Source organism: Notothenia coriiceps, unplaced genomic scaffold (assembly GCF_000735185.1).
Source record: "Notothenia coriiceps isolate Sejong01 unplaced genomic scaffold, NC01 NC01_scaffold00020741, whole genome shotgun sequence".
NCBI classification, from domain to species: Eukaryota; Metazoa; Chordata; class Actinopteri; order Perciformes; family Nototheniidae; genus Notothenia; species Notothenia coriiceps.
In genome coordinates this window covers 65,481-85,180 of record NW_011353442.1, presented here as the reverse complement: position 1 = coordinate 85,180, position 19,700 = coordinate 65,481, and the positions used below count along the sequence as shown (strand labels likewise).

At 38.7% G+C, this 19,700-nt stretch overlaps 1 protein-coding gene and 1 long non-coding RNA gene across 2 annotated transcripts; one reads left to right on the top strand and one right to left on the bottom strand.

Annotated features, from left to right (window-relative positions):
• Nucleotides 1–1,946: 1,946 nt before the first annotated feature.
• LOC104952900 (uncharacterized) lies at nucleotides 1,947–5,075 on the bottom strand. Its single transcript, XR_799150.1, has 2 exons — nucleotides 4,939–5,075; nucleotides 1,947–2,206 (listed from the first exon to the last, which is right to left on the bottom strand). It is a non-coding gene; the product is annotated as an uncharacterized lncRNA (long non-coding RNA).
• Nucleotides 5,076–7,029: 1,954 nt separating this feature from the next.
• LOC104952905 (interleukin-17 receptor D) lies at nucleotides 7,030–19,470 on the top strand. Its single transcript, XM_010779810.1, has 12 exons — nucleotides 7,030–7,050; nucleotides 9,908–9,992; nucleotides 10,938–11,096; nucleotides 11,720–11,838; nucleotides 14,280–14,403; nucleotides 15,445–15,483; nucleotides 15,569–15,714; nucleotides 15,825–15,899; nucleotides 16,450–16,516; nucleotides 16,664–16,807; nucleotides 16,915–17,086; nucleotides 19,284–19,470. Exons 1-12 carry the CDS (start codon nucleotides 7,030–7,032, stop codon nucleotides 19,468–19,470), a joined length of 1,338 nt encoding a protein of 445 aa, XP_010778112.1.
• Nucleotides 19,471–19,700: the final 230 nt, after the last annotated feature.

Below are 19,700 nucleotides of genomic sequence, written 5' to 3'. Positions count from 1 at the left end.
GTTCCCTGGGAGGATCGGTTTAACACAGATGAAGACTTCTCCATTCAACACGTCCTAACAGATCACCAGAGAACAATAAATCAAGTCGCTATGTTGATGCCTGTTACATCACATTACATTACATTGCATTTAGCTGACGCTTTTATCCAAAGCGATTTACAATAAGTATTCACTGTTCAAAACATTCACATCAATAAATCCTTTACTAACTATTATTGTTGTCAGTCTTACATTTGTATTTGTTGCTTCTGCCCTCCTCGACTACGGTCTGGGAGCCGACAGGAAAGTTCAACACACAGATGGCCAGTCCCCCCCTTTTGTAGCATATTATTTCGATGAGAGATGAGCAGATCGCCACTGGGCTTTCAACTAAATACACAGCCACGCAAAAACTGCGGCATTTGTACAGCTCCTTATGGGTACTGCAATTTGTGAAGTGCTTTCCTCCCCGTTGAAACGATCAGCACTGCACCACGGAGGAAAGCAGCAGAAAGTCACCTGGAGTAAAGAGAGCGGGGCTGCGTTGCGTGCATGGCTTCCTTCTGCAGGTAACGGGGAGACGCGCTCTGGCGGCGGTCTCGTTCAGGATCAAAATACAATTTAAATATTTTGCACACTTATTCCTAGTGTGCCACTGGTTACGGTGCCGCGTGCCAATGCTGGCACGCGTGCCAGGGGTTGCCGACCCCTGCGCTAAAGCAACTAAAATCTCTCACCAGCAAAACACCTCGTCAGTTAAATGCCATTTTACGTTTCATTACGATACAGTATTTATTATTATAGTATTACTATTTCGGCGATTAGCTAAAATATTAATTATATTTGATGCAACTTTAGTTACATTTCCATGACTTTTCCAAAACTTTGGGAAAAATATTGTTTTCCATAACTTTTCCAGGACCTGGAATTAGCATTTTGAATTTCCATGACTTTTCCAGGTTTTTAATGACCGTAACAACCCTGTAAATTTTTGAGAAAAATCGTTTTAACTGGACATAAAGGGGATGGAAAACTGTCATCTGAAGGGTAACAATTTAACATGTTCCTAGAGCTTTTAGATAAACGCAGTAGAGTACAAATCTAAAAACTAATGCTTTTAGATTTAATCTAATAATAGCTTATAAATATATACTTACAAATTAGAGCTTTTAGATGAATACAGTAGAGTATAACGTACACAATCTTGTTCATATAGTTGAGTAGAAGTATAAAGTAAAATATCAAAGTAGAGTTTAAGTACCTTAAATGTGTACTAAAGTATTTGGTAAACATTTGTAATTACATTCCCACACCGTGTACATCTCAGGTCAGCTGTGATGTTTTAAAAAAAAGTTGAAAATAGTTTCTTTCAATGAACAAGAGAAGGATGTAGACACAGTGTATCCGCAACAGAAGACAATGCCGACGATGCCGTCAACACACTAACACAACACACACACCTGAAGCGGAACGTGTGTAAACAAAACACAAAAGGTGGGATTATGCGCTTATACCTCTTTGATGCAGTCCAGGCTGCAGTCCTGAGGAGTGATGGCCCCCTCCTGAGCCCAGACATGCTGACAGGGAGCCGAAAAGAGAAACACAACAAGCGCTGCCGTCCACATGCTGCTAAAGCGCGCATGACATGGTCCAACTGCAAGCACCAGAGCTCAAAAACACACAGAAACAATAAGCACTAAGCGTCTGGAGGAAGCAAGCGTTGGAAGCGTGAAGTGTGTAGTGCGTGAGAGTAAGTGACAGCAAACCAGGGAGGAGGCGTTCAGGGGAGTGGTGTCTTCAGGCTACGGGGTGGGGGGTGCAGCCAAGCCAACGAGCGTGTTTTAACAGTGACGCTGCCAGACGTGTTCATTCTGTGCTGCAGGAGCAAGAGGTGAGCAGCCGGAGCCAAACATACCTCATCCAGAGTCGACTCTCGCAGGAATGAGATTTCATAAAGAAGCCAAATGAATCTTTCAGTTAACCGAGTCATACCAAGGCTATTTATTATCATGTTAATGAGCTATACACACATGAATGTTTTCACAGGAAACATTTGCAATTCAAATACATCTGGGAAATTTAGTATTTCAAAGTCAAGTCATGAATCAATAGTTTATCACATCTTGATAAAGCATTGATTAAATGAGTAAAATAACATGGAACGTAACAAAAGAAAAATCTGCATGAAGGATTCCAGAGAGTGAAGAGGACAGCGGTTTCACCGGATCTGAAAAACAAACGAGCGCAATACACACGATTAAACGTCCCATCTGAACAAGTAATCAAACTTTGATTAAAGGAATATTTGTAGTCTGCCTGTTTTAGATTAAATGATTGATGTCCTTTGTGAAAGCAAACATCTCACAAAATCCCGTGCCAGTCATGTATACACAAACACATGCACTCTCACTAAAATGACCAGCATAGCACCATGTTTTTAACATTCAAGGCGGTTGGAGGTTTTCAAATGAAGCTCCAAAGTGATTCTGCTCTTTGTAGAGTGAGGACTGTGACCTCTGGGTGGAACACAGGGATTGTAGCCTTCGCAGACCAGTATGCACAAATGGAAAGGGGAAAACCCCAAAAGCATAATAGGGCCCCTTTAATCTAACTATATTCAATAGGAAATGTTGTCTGAGGGCATTTTCGTTTCAGTGCGGATGTCATTTGACGTTTGAAGTTTGATCAAATATCTCTGTAGAAGCCTCAAATGTAAAAAACAAAACAAAACAAAAAGCAACAAATCTGTAAAGCTCTAACTTTAGCGAACATTCATGTGTGTGTGAGCTAGGGAGCCTACTGTGTTGACAAGATGTGTCAGAGTTTGTAAACTGTTTCCGATATAGTTTCAGTGTATCCCCTAGGATGGAGTCATAGCAGCGGTGCTAAGGCACACGGGCCTAGCAAAATGTGTGTGCGTGCAAAGTGCGCTCCGCCAATATGTTTCTATGTGTCTGCCAGCTCAAGAAAGGCTCCTGAGGCTCCACAGGTGTATTTTGCTAAATCCTCTTTATTGCACATACAGTAACGCAAATACACATCCACATAACAAACAATCAAAATCAAATGCATGCAATTTAATTATTTTAACCTGCTTTATTTGGGGGTGGACCTCACCTCCTCTAGGGGGGTCCGGGGGCATGCACCCCCAGGAAGTTTTGTTTTTAAATGTTGAAGTGAAAAGCATCAACCTGGTGCACTTTGAGAGCAACATGAATGTATGGACACAGCTCTCAACACTCAGATGAAGGGGAGCTGTGTACTTTTCAATAATCCAAACATCTTTAGAATATGATCACAACCAATAACAAATCATTTAAACTTATTATTCTTATCTTATGTTACCTAGTTAGTATTCTTTCTTTTTTATTTATGCATATTTTACTCACCACTCCCCTTTTAAACTGTTTTTTTTTACTGTCCTATAGTAGACATTGGAATGATTTCTTACTTTATTTTGTACAACTATATTAAATAGATACAGGTGTGCTCTCTAGCTCTCTCTCTCGCTCTCTCGCTCACAGAGGCTGTGTGCTCCTCCGTGGCAATGACACGAGCGACACCTATTATCATTTTAATGTATACAAATATATATTATTATTATTATAAATATTATTAACATTTATGAAGACTTCTCTTTCCTTTCTCGACCCTTTGTTCACCTGGGAGTTATGTAAGGCGTTTGATTTAACATTCCACGTCACATGAGATGATTAATTGGCACATTGGGGGTGGAGTAATCATTTCACCTGAATGAGCTTCCTCTCTGCTCCTGTGCCAGGTAACTGGGTAAACCAGTGGCACTTCAAAGCATGCCGGTGCAAGAAACCGTTGGCAACGTTTCTCGGCGCTGGGGACGCTTTCCTTCTGAGAACCTCCGTACACACAGTGAGGTCTGACTCTATTTACCTTCTTTAGAACGTGTTGTGAGAGTTGATTTAATAGGCCGTAGCTGTAAACAACACGACAAGGCTTTTATGATCTTACCAGGATCACACGTTTATTAGACAGCCTGGTGAAAACTGATGTGAACGGGGGATTTCAGGGCTTTTATTCAGAGTGGGATATTTACTGCCAACGAGATTTCCGAGAGATTGTAAAACCGAGAAGAACACTGAATAGATCTACAATTAGAATGGTTATACACAAAAAGCTAATTCTATTGCCTTACAGTTACTTTGAAAATAAGGGTAATCAGATTAAAGTTACTTATCCTAAAGTTAGGGATTACTAGCAGGATTACAATGTTTATACAAACCTAAAAAGATCATATAGAGGATCAGATGTTCTGTTCTGTAGGCTTTCAGTGTGAAACTACTGCTGCCTGAATCTGCTTTATGCTTTCTTTGCTTCATTTGTTCGGTTTATAATTCAGTAAGTGAATTTATATGTTCATCAAATAGAGTGTGAGTTTAACTGTGTGTATTAAAGTAAAACAGAGCATTTTCTCATTTGATGTCAGCTTTTTTAAACTGTAGTGTTTAGTAGTGTAGTGTAGCTCATGTGTTTCATTGTTGGTGTGTAGGTGTGTGATTTTCCTACTGATCAAATCATTGTTGATACTCAACATCTTGGCTTCTTCTTTTCTAATACATTGTTCTGTTGTCTTACACAATACACTTAAGTAAAACCATCTTATTGATATTTATTTATTTCCCAGTCTGCTCTGATAGGTTAGCTGGCCGGCACTGTTGTGATTGGTCAACTGATTCGAAATGGTTTACCCTTTAGCCTATCACCTACAATGTGTTGGATCGCTAGCCAATAGAAGTGCGGGAGGGAGAGACACTCATTGGGATGTAAGTCTTTGCAGACCATTTACATGCACACAAACCTTTAAAACACTCTGCAGGAAATGGAAAACTCCAAAAAGCATAATAGGGCTCCTTTAAAGTAACCCTCCTAACACTGATATAAGATAAAGATAAGATGAAACCTGAAAGATGATTGGCCCCTCACCGTATATTTGTCCCATTTCTTCTCAGGATCGTACGGCTCCCAGCGACTGGCAGGGAAGATGTGTTTGTTCTTCTCATACCAGCTCCTCAGCACCACTTTACCAGCGTGAGACTTTAAGACAAGAACACAGAAAGGGTGTTTCACTTTGCAATGAATGCCCACTCAAATGATCATCCAAGGATTTCTGCACACTTGAGATGTACGCAGAATGAACTGGTCACCAAGAGAACATCCATTATGGGAATTATGATTCAATGTTTGACTGCAAGCAGAGGCACAATGAAATATGTTTGGTTACATGTGAGATCCTGTTTAATGCTTTCTAGGAAGGCGCTCGGAAGCTGTCAGTTCATCATAACAAGTTGAATATGTGTTGCAGGGCAGTGATGACTTAAGATGGGAAATGCTGATTTGAATTAATTCTCAAATAAGCAGGTTNCAGATTTGCTGAGGTACAGTATGAACCAGGTGGCTGTTCTACATCACCAAATAGTCAGACAATTATTTAACTAAACAAATACTGAATTATAGTCCTGTTTACAGGACTATAATTCAGTATTTGTTTAGTTAAATAATTGTCTGACTATTTGGTGATGTAGAACAGCCACCTGGTTCATACTGTACCTCAGCAAATCTGAAGAGGAAAAGAATGGTCATTCTCAAGTTATGGGCTTTTTAGTCACCATTCCCACATTCGGCCTGGTCTAATTTGGCTCTTTTTCAGGGATTGGGGTAGTTCTAAAGAACAACCCAAAAAACATTTTTTCCCCCGAAAATAAAATTTGACAACAATCAATTTCATTAATGGGAGACCCTAAAGATAAAAAAATCATTGTTGTCATTTTTTCTACCTCGGGTAGGGGCATCTCAAAATCTTAGGGCCCTTCTATGAGAGCCCATCTGTTAAACAAAGACTACTTTGACTTTGGCTGCTTATTGGAATCTTTGCTCACAATGCTTTAACTGAAGTCATTTTCTTAAGGTAGCAATTACTTGCATTGGATCATTTTCTCAGTGTGGGAAGAATGTCAAACACGCTGCTTCCCCTGCAGCTGCATGACATGGCTGCCGTGTACAAGAGGAGGTTAGAAGGGTAGTAGAGACAGCTCGGATCCCAACGGGCTAATAAACAGACATTACATTCACTTATAGTTTTGAATGCAGTTTTTTGTTATAATTAAATATGGTTCAAACGCTGATTCAGGAGCTTCAAGTTTCTTCTGTGTAACACCTGGCAAGTCGGGTTATACATTGTATCCAGAAACCTGAACATTCTTTTCATTATTGCGCAGAACATTTTAATACCTGACAATAAACAGCACGTCTGAAGGGTCATGGAACAGATGTGGAGGGCCAAAGGCATCTCTCCTTGCTTCATGTTATTTTTCTGATCCCTGATCTTGATTGTGAACTATATGGAGTTAAATGTGGGCAAAAGGTTTGATTTAAAATAATAAAATGTATTTGAAAGTTTAAGTTTTAATGCCGAAACTTCTTTGGAAACTACTATTATGAACTCATACAGTAAAAAGAATTGGACATTTTTGCATTTAGAGTAGTTATTATTTTTGAATAAATAGTTTATTCACTTATATATTATATTTCTCTATTTATTTTTGATATTTGAGTACTTATTTTTCTCAGTTTCTTAATACCAATTTTATTTATGATTCTTCTAATTTCAGGAACAAAATGTAAATCTTATAAAAAAAACGTTTTTTTCCTTTCAAATGTTTTTGGTGCTGATTTAGCTCCATAGAACTACTGGACAATTTTACATATATTAAATTCTTAAGACTTTGTGAAGGAAATTCTGGTATTGAATTACCAAATATTTGAGATAACAGGAGCTCTGTTGTATAGAGAGAATTGATGACACTACAGGAATAGAGGGGAAGAGAAACAATTACAATGCGGGGCTTTCTGTTAATTCTACTTGTGAAAGGTCCTTGTATGGTGTTGTTGCAGTATAGGACTTCACCCAAAATAATGTTTTATGGCATGTAAGTGGTCTTTGATGTATTCCAATAAGAGAGTCGCTCACAGTCTAAAAGATTATTGGTCGTTGTCCGAGAGGCTAAATCATCAGGCATGGGGAATAACGGAGTACATGTAACAGGATTATGTAATCAGGAAACAAAAAAAAAGGTAACTGCATTCCCTTACCTTTACATACCAAAATGTGGGGATTACTAGCAGGATAACAATGTTACTGAAACATGTAAAAGAGTATATAATGTTTGTTGTAAAAGGATCAGATTGTATTTGTTATTTGTAAGATACTTTCAGTGTGAATTTATACTGCCTGAATCTGCTTTGTGGTTTTCACTTTCTTTGCTTTATTTGTTCTGTTTTAATTCAGACGTGAAAGTAACCCTCCCAACCCTGACCGGAACCCTATTGATCATTGTCCCCAAAGGCTTAATCATGGCCATATTCCGAGTGTAAAGTAACTAAGTACTGTATTTAAGTAACATTTTGAGAGATTTGTACTTTACTTGAGTATTTCCATTTGTTTTACTTATACTCCACTCCACTTCAGAGGCAAGCTACCCTGCAGTATACAAAGTCATTCAAACTAGCTGCACCTTTACCAGCTTTGGGAACACTTTCATGATCAATAATTATAAAAGAATATCATATATATTATTCAAAAATGGACCAACCTGCGCAATGAGTACTTTTTACTTTTGGTACTTTAAGTATATTTTGATGCTAATACTTTGGTACTTTTACTTGAGTAACATTTTGAATGCAGGATTTTACTGGTAACAGAGTATTCCAGAGAGTATTCTGGTACTTCTACTTTCACTTCAGCACAAGATTTGAGTACTTCTCCCACCTCTGCAAATTGCTAGCAGATTGGTTTCAAGTATGTCATTATAAATACTAGAACCTATAACATAGCCTATCAGTTTCAAAACAGCTTATTTCTTCATATTTTTCTTACAGCAGCAAGCTGTTGTATTAGCTGTAAAGTGTCTCTACTGTAGGCTATTTTTATTATATGTACAGCACTTTGGCTCAACCAAAAATCGTTTATAAATGTGCTATATAAATTAAAAAAAATTTGATTTGAATATGTACGTGAGCAAAACTGCCTGCTCTGCTAAAATGACTGACATGTTGTGGCTTGGACCTCAGCTGTCTTTGAAATGCCAGAATTATGCATAAATGGACTCAAATGGGTAGCTCCAGGCAGTAGGATTAGGATACTATCACAGAGCTACAGCTGCTCCTGGTGCATATGCCTCTGGACGAGAGTTGTTTACCTTCGAGTGGGCCGAGGTACAATGTGAGGTTGTTTTACACACAACGTTTATATCAGTTTTTGGAGGGAGATACTTCCTTTGTTGCACTGCCTGGGGTTTCTGACATTTTTGCGGGATTTGTTCCTACTGCAAACGGTGTTGTATGCTGTACACATTCTTACAAACTCTGAATGCAAATGTTTATTTTCTGATTTTGGATGATCTAAGTTCGATGTTATTCGATTGTGACGATATGCCTCTTCAGACATCATGTGTCCTATGTTTATTGCATTGTGAGAATTCCAACTGAGGGCTTCCACTTCGTGCCTTGAACGCTAAAACATACATGTATGTTCTTAGCATTCAAGGCACGCAAGCTAAGAACATTTAAGTTCTTAGCTTGGGTGCAAGTTTGTATTTAGGCTCGAAAGACATTCTGATGGCCTTAACCAACCTGACAGTTGAACTACCATTGTTTGAACCAACATGCTTACACATTCTTTGTCACTCTTGCCTACTATTGCGTTTCTTCCTCTCTCATTTGCTCCACCTGTTTCTCTAGTTATGCTCTCTAAACTTGCAGGGCAAATGGGCTTTACGTAAGTGTGTACCTACAATGCGGTTTGACTAAGACATTCTGGTTTCAAGAAATCCTATTGGGTTGATGACTAATGCCTTTGATGTGTTCTTTTTTTGAACCGGTTCAGGTTACTTGCAGTCATTTGTTTCACAACAACAACCCGACACCCTGTGATACTGTGAATTGGAACCATATTTTAATTATTGAGCATTACACGGAAACATTCAGAAACAGAGCAATATTCTTTTATAATATGATTTATTATACCATATAATCAAGACCAGGTCCACTGTCTGGCTCATTGTTCCGGACATTCCTCTTCGGTTCAAGATTATTTTACACAAAAGACAGAGAAACACTATACAAAATAGGGAGAGAGTAAAAAGTGGTCACACTATGAACACTCCGTAAACATAGACCTCCACCAATGCTGTTTCCCTGCAAAAGAAAGCTTGTATTTGCCCATTGATAAAGATTTGCTCCTTAATTCAACGGGTTCCCCCTGGCCCAATGATTCACTCTTCCTACAAGTATCATAAAAACCAAGACAGTACTATTTTTTCAAAGAACCCAACAATTAATTCATTAAAAAAACACAACCTTGTCATAGGCCAAAATTGCTAAAGGCATCAATACTTTACTGCCAAACTGATTTATCAGGTATGGAAACAATAAATCTTATTTTTTAATTAACATTAGCTCTCCGGCTATTCAATGATCTTAAAAGACAAGGATGCCAAATCAATCAACAACACTAAATATTTCCAATACAATTAATTTTATTGATGTTATTAAAAGCTTATAGCTCAGTGTGTGTTTCTGCTTTAAAACAACTTGGGAAAGCAGTGTGTGTTCTTGGCTTCTTTGACCCGATACTCCTTACACGCACTCCTGGAATTATGTTGACCATGGATAAAATCTAATGAGATGTTTAAATTAACCAACCTATGTCATCTGTTTTGGTTTGTGTGCAAATGTTCATCTGTCATAATGCTACGTTTTTATTCACCTTCATTTAGTCAAGCTGTTCGTCTGACATAAAACTGTTAAGATTTGCAATCAGAGTTCGATATGCATTAAAAAAGAAATGCAGTTAAATGTGGTCAGTATGAATTAATTATTGCTTTCTCTCCTGCAGGGAGGACCTGGATGTGAATACTGCAGAATAACCAGAGCTGATGTCAAGACAGCTCTGGGCTTTAACTCTTTTAAAGAGTTTGGAAGTAAGTCGGGATGCACGAGAACCCAGTGCCGAGAATGCAGTGGGATACTTTGTTGAAGCATTATACCAAATTGCGGAAACAGCTTTTGGCAGCAGTAAGATGCTTTAACTTCAAGCTATTTACCCTGCAGGACATTTACCAAAAGCTACACACATAATTATATGTATAATGCAACCCTTATTATGTTTGAACAAAGGCCAGCCTAATACTTACCTAACCCAGTAAGGGTGTTGCCAGTTGTCATCACTCAGATAATAATATAGGAAAGCAAAGTGCATCAGTCTACTGTATGTAATAGATTAAAAACAAATTGTGCATAATGTTAGATATGAATTAAACTTCACCCTATTTTATTTGCAATGATAAACCACATTTAAATTAATTAAGCTAAGCTAACGGTGTAGCCTCTGTCCACTGGGTTGGTCCATTAGCTGGTTGGTGCACCTCTTTGGTTCAGACTGAAATCTTTCAACTATTGGATGGAATACAAATACAATAAATCCTATTCTATAGAGCCCGTAAGGTCCTGCAAGAATGGTAATAATAATTGTAACTTTAGGGATGCCCAGACTTTCACTTAGCAATGCTAGCTAGCAATGCTCAGGTCCAAATTGTCTGTATCCAATACTGATCAAATACCAACATAACTGTATAGTCCCATAAGGCTAAGAAATACTTTGTTTGATGCTAAGTTGATAATGTTAGCACGATAATGCTAGGTCAATGTAAAATAACAAGATCAATGTTTCCTGTTGTTATAGCATGCTAACGCTAGCAATAACAACCTCACAGAGCGTTTTGCAGAGTTGCAGACTACAGTCTTGCTTACATATCTTTCACATTACATATCCAGAAGTGGATGCTAACTTAAAATCATAACTGAAAATATCTGAGACACTTGTATCCTCATTTGGCATCTATTCATCCATTGTTATTTCTCCTCAGGCTGTATTCCCTGGCCATGTTTTGAGTTGCTAGGAAAAAAAGACCCACAAATCTGTCAGCACTACGTCCACGGTCCAAATAATGTGGAGGTTGAATTTGTAAATGAACCAAATTCAGAATCTGACACCATAGTTGTCTCCTGGAAGCCCAGCTACTATGGTAGGTTGACATGGATGGACTAAGCCAATTTCTGTAAACAACTTATGGTAGTGGTAGTGTCAACAATTTGTATTCCATTTGAACCGTGCAGTGAATTAAACCTATGATGTTTGACAATGTAAATGCATGTTGAGAAATATACAGTTTGTCATAGGCTTATTTTACCATTTTGTTTGTTTGAAACCACAACAGGCCTTCTGATTAGCTTGGAGGCAAAACATTTTTTAATATTCATGAAGTCGTTTTTGAAGTCTCTAGGCAGTTTTGAAACTCATATATCATATTAGACACAAAGTTCTTCCTCTAAAGGATTTTTGTCAGGATTTGACATGCAACATTTATTTCAGGTGAAATTGATTGAGTCTACTGAAAGGTGATACACGATGTGTCACATTATGAGAATGCTTCAAAGATTATGAGACAACCTGTTTGATCATTGTTGTTGGTATGACAAATGACAGATGAACACTTTCTTGTTGGAACATTAATTGACCATGACTTGAACAGGTAGCACATTGTAGAACACACATGTATATATTTGACAATGAAGTATTAACATGCAAGTTGGGTAATCAAGACCCTGTGAGGCTGAATTAACTCTGTCAGTTTGGTGTTTGATTTAGGGATCGCCTTCCTGCGAGGCTTTCAGGTGTCACTCCAGGCTCTGGGAGGGTCAAGTTTTGCCTGTCAGCTATTCCTCTTCCACCGTAACCTCTCCCTGCCTGCTTCACAATCCAAAAGGGTAAGCAGGGCCTCTTGCTTTGACCGTTTTCTTTCTGGTATGTTGTTTTTGACAAAACAAGTTCTTGTTACAGAGTTCCCACGACTTTTACCAACAACATTGCTCCAGTAAACATTATAATACTACTTTATCCATATCCATTTATTTTAAAAACATTTACTATTGATTGACTTGATTCTGTATTTAAAGCGCGAACAATTTCTAGTTTAATAATTAAAATAGTTTTTTTAAAGTATTATTTATTGACTTGACTTGTTTTTCATGTTGTCCATACATGTGCTTTTTCCAAAATAAAACATGTAACTTACTTTATACATATAAAACAAAACATTCCTTATTGCATGCCTTAAATTTGAAGGCAATATTAAATTTCTATGTGCAAAAATATACCATGTTGTATAATTTAGATGTTTTAACGAAAGGACACTCAGATCCTCCAATGCCTTTCTTTTAGAAGTACCTAAAGTATTTCACAAGACATCTGGGGAGGCTGCTTTCTGTTTGAATGTCCCCAAACTGTGGAAAAGCCTCCCATTGGATCTTAGAACAGAAAGTAAATTAAAGACCTATCTTTTAAATGTGGCTTTTTATTTGAGTGGTATCACTGTTCATGTTTTATGGTACTGTGATACAATTATTTCTGTTTGTTCATAACTTGTTTTTAATTATGTTCCTCACTCTTTATTTTGTAAATCTTTTTTTACCAGTGAGTTGATTATAAAACTTCCCCACTCTCCCAATGGGAGAAACACAAGTGCACGGTGTCCTTCATTATTTGAAAAATGATGACCTGATGATCCTCCCTAAATCATCTGAAAATATGTCTTAATGCGAAACAGTTGTGGATCTTACACTAAAGGTCATCCAACGGTTGTAAAATTTGCAGAAAGAAAGCCTATTATTTATGTCTCCTTTTTGGATTGAAAAATGTCCTTGAGGACGTAGCACATCCTGTACGACCTCACGCACATTGCAGATGGGTGTTCAGAATCCCACACTAGCTCAGGTAGACACACAGGCTCCATAGCAGCAGGTGTTAGTGATAACAATGTAAATACATTTCTGACAGGAGATCTAGGGGACCAGTCTGATTACATATTATTAGTTTTTCCTTGCTTTGACATGGAGAAAAATACATTTTTCGCTATTATGGCACATTACAAGGCAACGGATTGCTGTCCATTTACTTTAAAGTCTTTAACATGTGCAACTATGTTCATACCTTTATATATGCAGTCTATGGTTCATACATTTTGTTGAGCAGTCATCATAGAATAAATACAAATGTGTTGAACCAACAAGTTGTTTTTACAGTAAGGGGTCGAGGATACAGGTTACAGCGCAGGAGGCGGGCCCCATTCATCCCTATATGAAAGTTGCTCAGTGGCACATGAGTCCAAAATGAAGCAACTGTAGGTTTATCAAGGGTCTTTTCTTGAAAGAGCATGCACACTTGAGTTTTCCCCCAGTCAGATGAATGGAGAGGGAAATTAACCCAGTTTTCGTACTGGGTAGATAATATATAATTGTTTTGATATGTTGATGTACAGACGTCTCTTTCCCAATGTAAGTCATTGTGGGCCAAAAAGACATCACTGACGAACACAGAAGTTTTATTACCACCGTTTGGCCACTAAGGCCATTCCAAAAATCTGCCTTAACGGCCGGCACACTTCCTGGGGGCTTGGAATACAGATGTAAATGAGCTTATAGCTAATAAGCTGTGCACTGTTTTTGCACAACTTTACTGTACTACTAGTATTCTTTTCATAAAAACTATAGGAACTGGGAGATTTCTCCCCTGCATGTCAAATGTTGACAAAATTGCCAAAAGATAATTGTGTATCTGCCATGTGATTTGAAATCTGCTCCTAAATGTAGTTCCCATGCTACATCCTTCCACCAATTTTATGAAAATTAGCACAGTAGCAACACACAAAAATCATGCAATAAATTCCCTCAAACTTAGTAGAAATTAGAATGTGTCTGTCGGGACATGGCTCAGAACTGTAGGGTCGATGGTTCAAGTCCAGATCGGACCAAAGAAATACGGATCGTGGACTGGTAGCTGGAGAAGTGCCAGTTCACCTCCTGGGCCCTTCCAAAGAACCATTACGCAAGGGATTAAACCCCCTGTGCATGTGGTCGTGTGTATGTCAACACATGTGAAACCCTGAATTTCCCCTCGGGGATTAATACAAATCTGTCTTTCTTTCAAAGAAGTCCAAATGCAAAAGCTTTCATCATTAAACCAAATGCTCAATCACCTTTTCCCCACCATCATACAAAGATAGGCACTAACAAATACAAGGGGTAATAAAGTTGAAAAGTTTAAGATCACATTCTCCTCAACCATTAACATGCCAAAACTCTACTTATCAGAGAAGTTTGTGTAGCGCGTTGGATGAAACCAACATTATGACCTTTGCTTCACTCTGCAGGTGTACAAGTCGGACCCTTTCCCCGGCCTCCCCCTGGGATCCCAGTATGCTGTTACTGTCATGGCCCTGCCGGTGCCTGAGGAGTGGGAGAGGTTCTACCGCAGCAGGAACTTCTCCTCACGCTGTAAGACCCCTTTAAGCCAGATGTTATCTCAGAAGGCACACTCACGGAAACTATCCCTGCAGTTTAAAAAGCGTTCGCTGCCTAAGGACAACCTTCCAAACCCTTCCTTGTTGTATTGTGTTTGGGCGTGTGCTTGTCTGTCCGCAGCTAATCTCACAATCTACTGCACACTTCAGCCTACAATTTACAATAGTTATTTATGACAGTACGATTCAGGATCTTCCACGGTTTTTGTGAAGTGGACTGTCTTAAACTTTAATTTACTGCTGCCTCCTATTTGGTAGTGGCCATAAGCGACATCTTTAGTTGTGGCGTTACCAACTTAAAGTCTAGTAATCATCTGAAAGAGGACATAATATGCAAATGTTCATGTTCGTAATTTTATTTTGTGCCTCTACTGTGACATGTTTCCATGCTTTAATGTTCAAAAAGGTCTTTATTTTTCTCATACTGCCTGGGCTGGAACAACTTATTTCACCCTCTGTCTGAAACCAGAGTCCTGTCTGTTCTGATTGGTTAGCTGGCCAGCTCTGTTCTAATCACTCAACCACTTATAGACATCACGTACAACGTGTTGGAGTGCTAGCCAATAGAAGCACGAGTGTTACCTAGTGACGTCTTCATGTTACAGAAGTAAACAAAATAATCCAGTAGAGGCAGGGGGGGGGCGTGTGTGGGAGAGAAACTCCCTCTGGAGGGAACACAGGGATTTTAGCCTTTGCAGACCATTTACATGCAGTAAAAACTATTTACCACACTACAGGAAAAGGGAAAACCCTAAAATCCTGAAACACCTCGATTGGACTCCTTTGTTTACTCCTGCAGCATAGTGACATCACTATGTAACACTTGCGCTTCTATTGGCTAGCGTTCCAACACATTTAACGTGCTAATGCCCTTTCCATATGATTTTATTTATGTTTTTATTGCTTTCTTGTTGGTTTCACTCTCTGTGTTTAGCTGCTGGTTTTTAATCAAATTCCATCTCTTTGTATATCAATGTGTTATGTGAATAATAATGTGCATGTCATGGTTTTGCAGCATGTGCGGAAAAGAATGGTCTTGAGAAGTGCAAAAAAGGTGAGAGAAAACGAGAAAAAATCTTGTAAATATTTCTCAATATCATTATTTTGACATGTGTCAATATTACATGTTGTGGTTATAGATTGGTACCCCAAACACATCGAGGTGCAACAGGAAGGGACTGCCATCACCGTGACCTTTAATCTGGCTCCTCCACAGCTGGGCATCAGGAGCTACTTCTCCCTGTGTTATGCTAACAGCATGAAGAAATACACCGACATCTCTCCTGTCAGTCCACAGCTTTAGATTCATGTTTTATTTAATGCATTAATACCTTGCTTCTGTGGATTGATTTGTAGACTTTTTTGATAACCGTTTTACCTTAATAATTCCCTTAGAATTTCAAGAAAAACAAAACTCACCACAGCTTTCAGATGAATGACCTTCAAGAAGGAACCAATTACACTTGTGAGGTAAAATCTAATTATTATTACACCTATGGATGTAGATTTGTCGTAATTTAACAATACCTTACAATTTAAAAACGTTTTGTAAGTTAATAAAGATGTGTTTATATTGCGAATATAAAACAGATCTGCAAAAATACAAACAAACATAGACAAATGTACTTCAATTATTGCTAAATATGGGCTATTGTTTTGTGTGGCTTTGATTTAATAAGTGATTTTAAAATACCAGACTTTAAACAATTATTTTATTTGGGCTATGCTGCTTTAAATATTCTTTTGTTTTTGTTGTCTTAAAAGAACATTTCTTGTAGTTTGACAAAATAATTGTAACTTTAGTTACGCTTCTGGCTTTTAAAAAACTTTTTTTATGGAATTTATCACCATATTTGATATGTGCATGAGGAACTCCCTCTGATTCTAGCCTCTGCAGTCCATTTACATGCATAAAAAGGGAAACCCCCAAGAAGCATAACAGGGCCTCTTTAATATTCTTTATCAAACTGCTATTTCCAAGGTCAATAATAAAACTCGATCAACATTTCTTGTGTCACAGATTGCAGCTGACCAAATGGACGCAGTAAGGAAAACCTTCAAAGTTCAGGTGTTGGACTTCCTCAAAGGTAGGGGAGGCAGTTTTGTTGCTGCTGTGTTCGTATCTGTTATGCTTTCCTGTGGGCTGTTCAATTTCAATTCAAGCAAAATCAATCTCTGGCTTGATTCGTCAGTTTGACTGAATGATCATGTTTCTATAACTCTCCCATCCTCAGCAGTTTCAACACCTCACTCTGTGAGTCCCTCATTGGCTCTGATGCTCCCACTGGGCCTGTCTGTGGCAGCCATATTTGTAGTCCTAGTGGCTGCTCTCATCTGGAAGACCAGGCTGCAGATGAAGAAAGTGTACATTAAACCAGGTGCAAAGACAAACCGAGAACTGTTTTGCATTGCTGGATGCTAATTTAAGGTCAAATAAAAAAAAAAAAGTTTAGTCATGCCAGATGTATTTTTGTCATCCGTTCAGAAATAATAAGGCAGCAAGAAGAGAGCGGCACTCAAGAGGGAGTGATGCCTCTGCCCAGAAACAGGCCGACCCCTCCTCGTCTTCTGATTTGCTACAGCAGCTGTGACGGCCCCGCCCATGTTAAAGCCGTCATGCAGTTAGGGGCCTTCATACAGCAGCACATGGCCACTCAGGTATAGAGGACACGACACTACACGGCTTTACAGTACATTTAGAAGATGCTTTTTTTTCCAGGGTTAGGGTTAGACACACACATTTTAACCCTAACCCTCTTCCAATGGGACTTACAATAACTGCATTTACACCAAAGGAAAACATTAGAAAATGGCTCAAAATGGTAGAAATTTTTTTCTTTAACTCTGCATTGTTGGCACTATGCAATTAGTTTTTTTTTTTTTTATCATTTTGGTGGTGAAAATGCATAAAGCATACATTTTTCCATCCTCAGCTGTATAATGTTAGTTTTTACTATTTTCTACCAGATTGACATTTTCTAATATTGTCCTATAGTACTAATAACTGCAATTGTCTTGGTTTCCACTACAGTAATTGCTGGTGTATTATGGAGTACTGCAATGTTTGATGCAACAGATCCACTCACATTTTGCTAAACATAACCATATGTGAAGATAAAACATATCCCTGGATGTTAGTTTACAGAAAATTATTCATTTTAAATTATTCTTTCTCCAAAATCAACAATTGCATTATGTTAACAAACTGGCATAGGGTTAACAATTTTCAAAATGTGTGAACTTTTTATAGTTATGATCTGGACTACCTTGGTTTAAAAGCTAATCTCAGTGAAAGTGGAAAATAATATTAATATATCATTTTTTTTTTTATGGCGGTTTTTAACACGGAAATATAAAAGCAAAGCAACTGTTTTAAAGAGATGCACAAGTCATGGTAATAATAAAAAGTAGACATTTCTGGACATTCTTTTTCAACATCTAACAAAGCCTATGATAATATTGTCTATTATTTAGTTTAATTTGTGTGGTTAAATGGGTTATCCAATCAGTTTGAGGACGCTGCTCTTTTTTGGTCTTCCCAGATTCCCAGTGGTATTTACTCTATTTCGTACAACACAACTAGTAGCCTACATCTCTTTATTAACCGCAGAATTTAACTCAGTAATCTAACTACAAAGACATTCAAAATCTTTCCAGACCTGGGAGCCTGCAAGGGGGAAAATGTGTACTTTTTATGACTCATTCCTCTACCACTCGATTGTTTCGAGTGATTGTAAAAAAAAATTCTTTGTTGATTTTTTCATTTCATTTCAAACATTTATTTATCCAGGTGTATCCCATTGAGATCATTGATCTCTTTTTCAAGGGAGACCTGCTCAAGTAGGTTCCACATGAAACATAAAAACATAAACAGACAACAAAAAGGACATCATACAGCTCATTACAGGGTCCAATTACAAACTACCACAAACAGGTACCAACAGCTTCCGATTTGGAGCTAGCATTCAACCAAGCTTTAAAAACATTAGGGCACAGATTGCTCAGTTTCCATCAATTGCAGACTACCAAGACAGGAGCCTGCGCATCTAATATGCTATCTTCCCTAAGACAGTCCTAACAGTCACATTTAATAAAACTACAGCATCCCGATTCAGGCAGCTTAGGCCACTTACAATTTGTTGCTGCAGATCAGGGATGCCAGATGTAGCGATGGAAGTTCCCTAACATGGCTTTTGTATATGAAAATGCCTACCAGTGACTTGAGCCTCCGTCAGTTTAATGAAAGCCAAAAACCAGCCCCTTGCCCCATACAGGCGTACAGTGATGGGTTAATGCTTTACAGTTTGTCACAAATCTCAGTGCGCTGTGATACGCAGCATCTAACTGACCTAGGCAATGGCAGGTCATTCATATAAAATCAAATCACCATAGGTCCAGCAAGGTAAAAAAGGTCACATGACTAGCCTTTCCTGTACCTCAAACGAAAACAAGGACTTGGTCCTGTAGGGAAGAAAACCTAGCTATAACCCTCAGTTTTTTAAGCCCAGGTTATTTACATGCACCGTTTAAAAGCCCTGAGACAATCATCAAGCCAGGATACCAATGGTATTTGTAAACAGGGTAACCGCACTTCATCTTTTCTATTCCTTGCATAGTTACATATATCTACAACAGGCCCTTGGTGTCCTTTCTTAGCTTTTGAAAAGAGCATCTACCTTAGATTTTATCAAGCATTTAAAAGAAGCCCTTTTAGTTCGAGAGCTGAGTCTGAATAATGTTAGATGAATGTTGCATGGTTGCGATTGCCGCTAATTGCCTCGCATCATGGAACAATCACAAGTTCAGACTATCTGACACCATACTATTTATCTACTGGCGTCATTTACTCCTCACGGTGTGCCATGACCTGTGGGACTCTCCTTCGAGCGGGCTGATTGACGGGACGCATGCCTGCCGCACTGCCCGGCAGATCCCTAGGGAGAGCAGTGACTTCATGCTTGCTGATATGTTCCTGGGGCCTGAACCGCAGGGCAGTGAAGAAGACGGGGGCAGACGACAAGGACCTCCACTATGGCTCTAACGCCCTTCTGTTTCTTTAAGCCCTGTCACGTTAAACGTTCATTGCCGAGGGCAGCGCAGGTGGCTGCACGCCAAACGGCCCAGACAGGCCAGCTGACTCTGTCCAAATACGAGCGCTGGAAAAGACCCAACACATCTCTCCCTGACTTACTTCGCCCCCAAAGCACTCGCAAACTGTCATCCCAACCACACCTCCGGCTACCGACTTCTCTCACCATACATTACCCTACT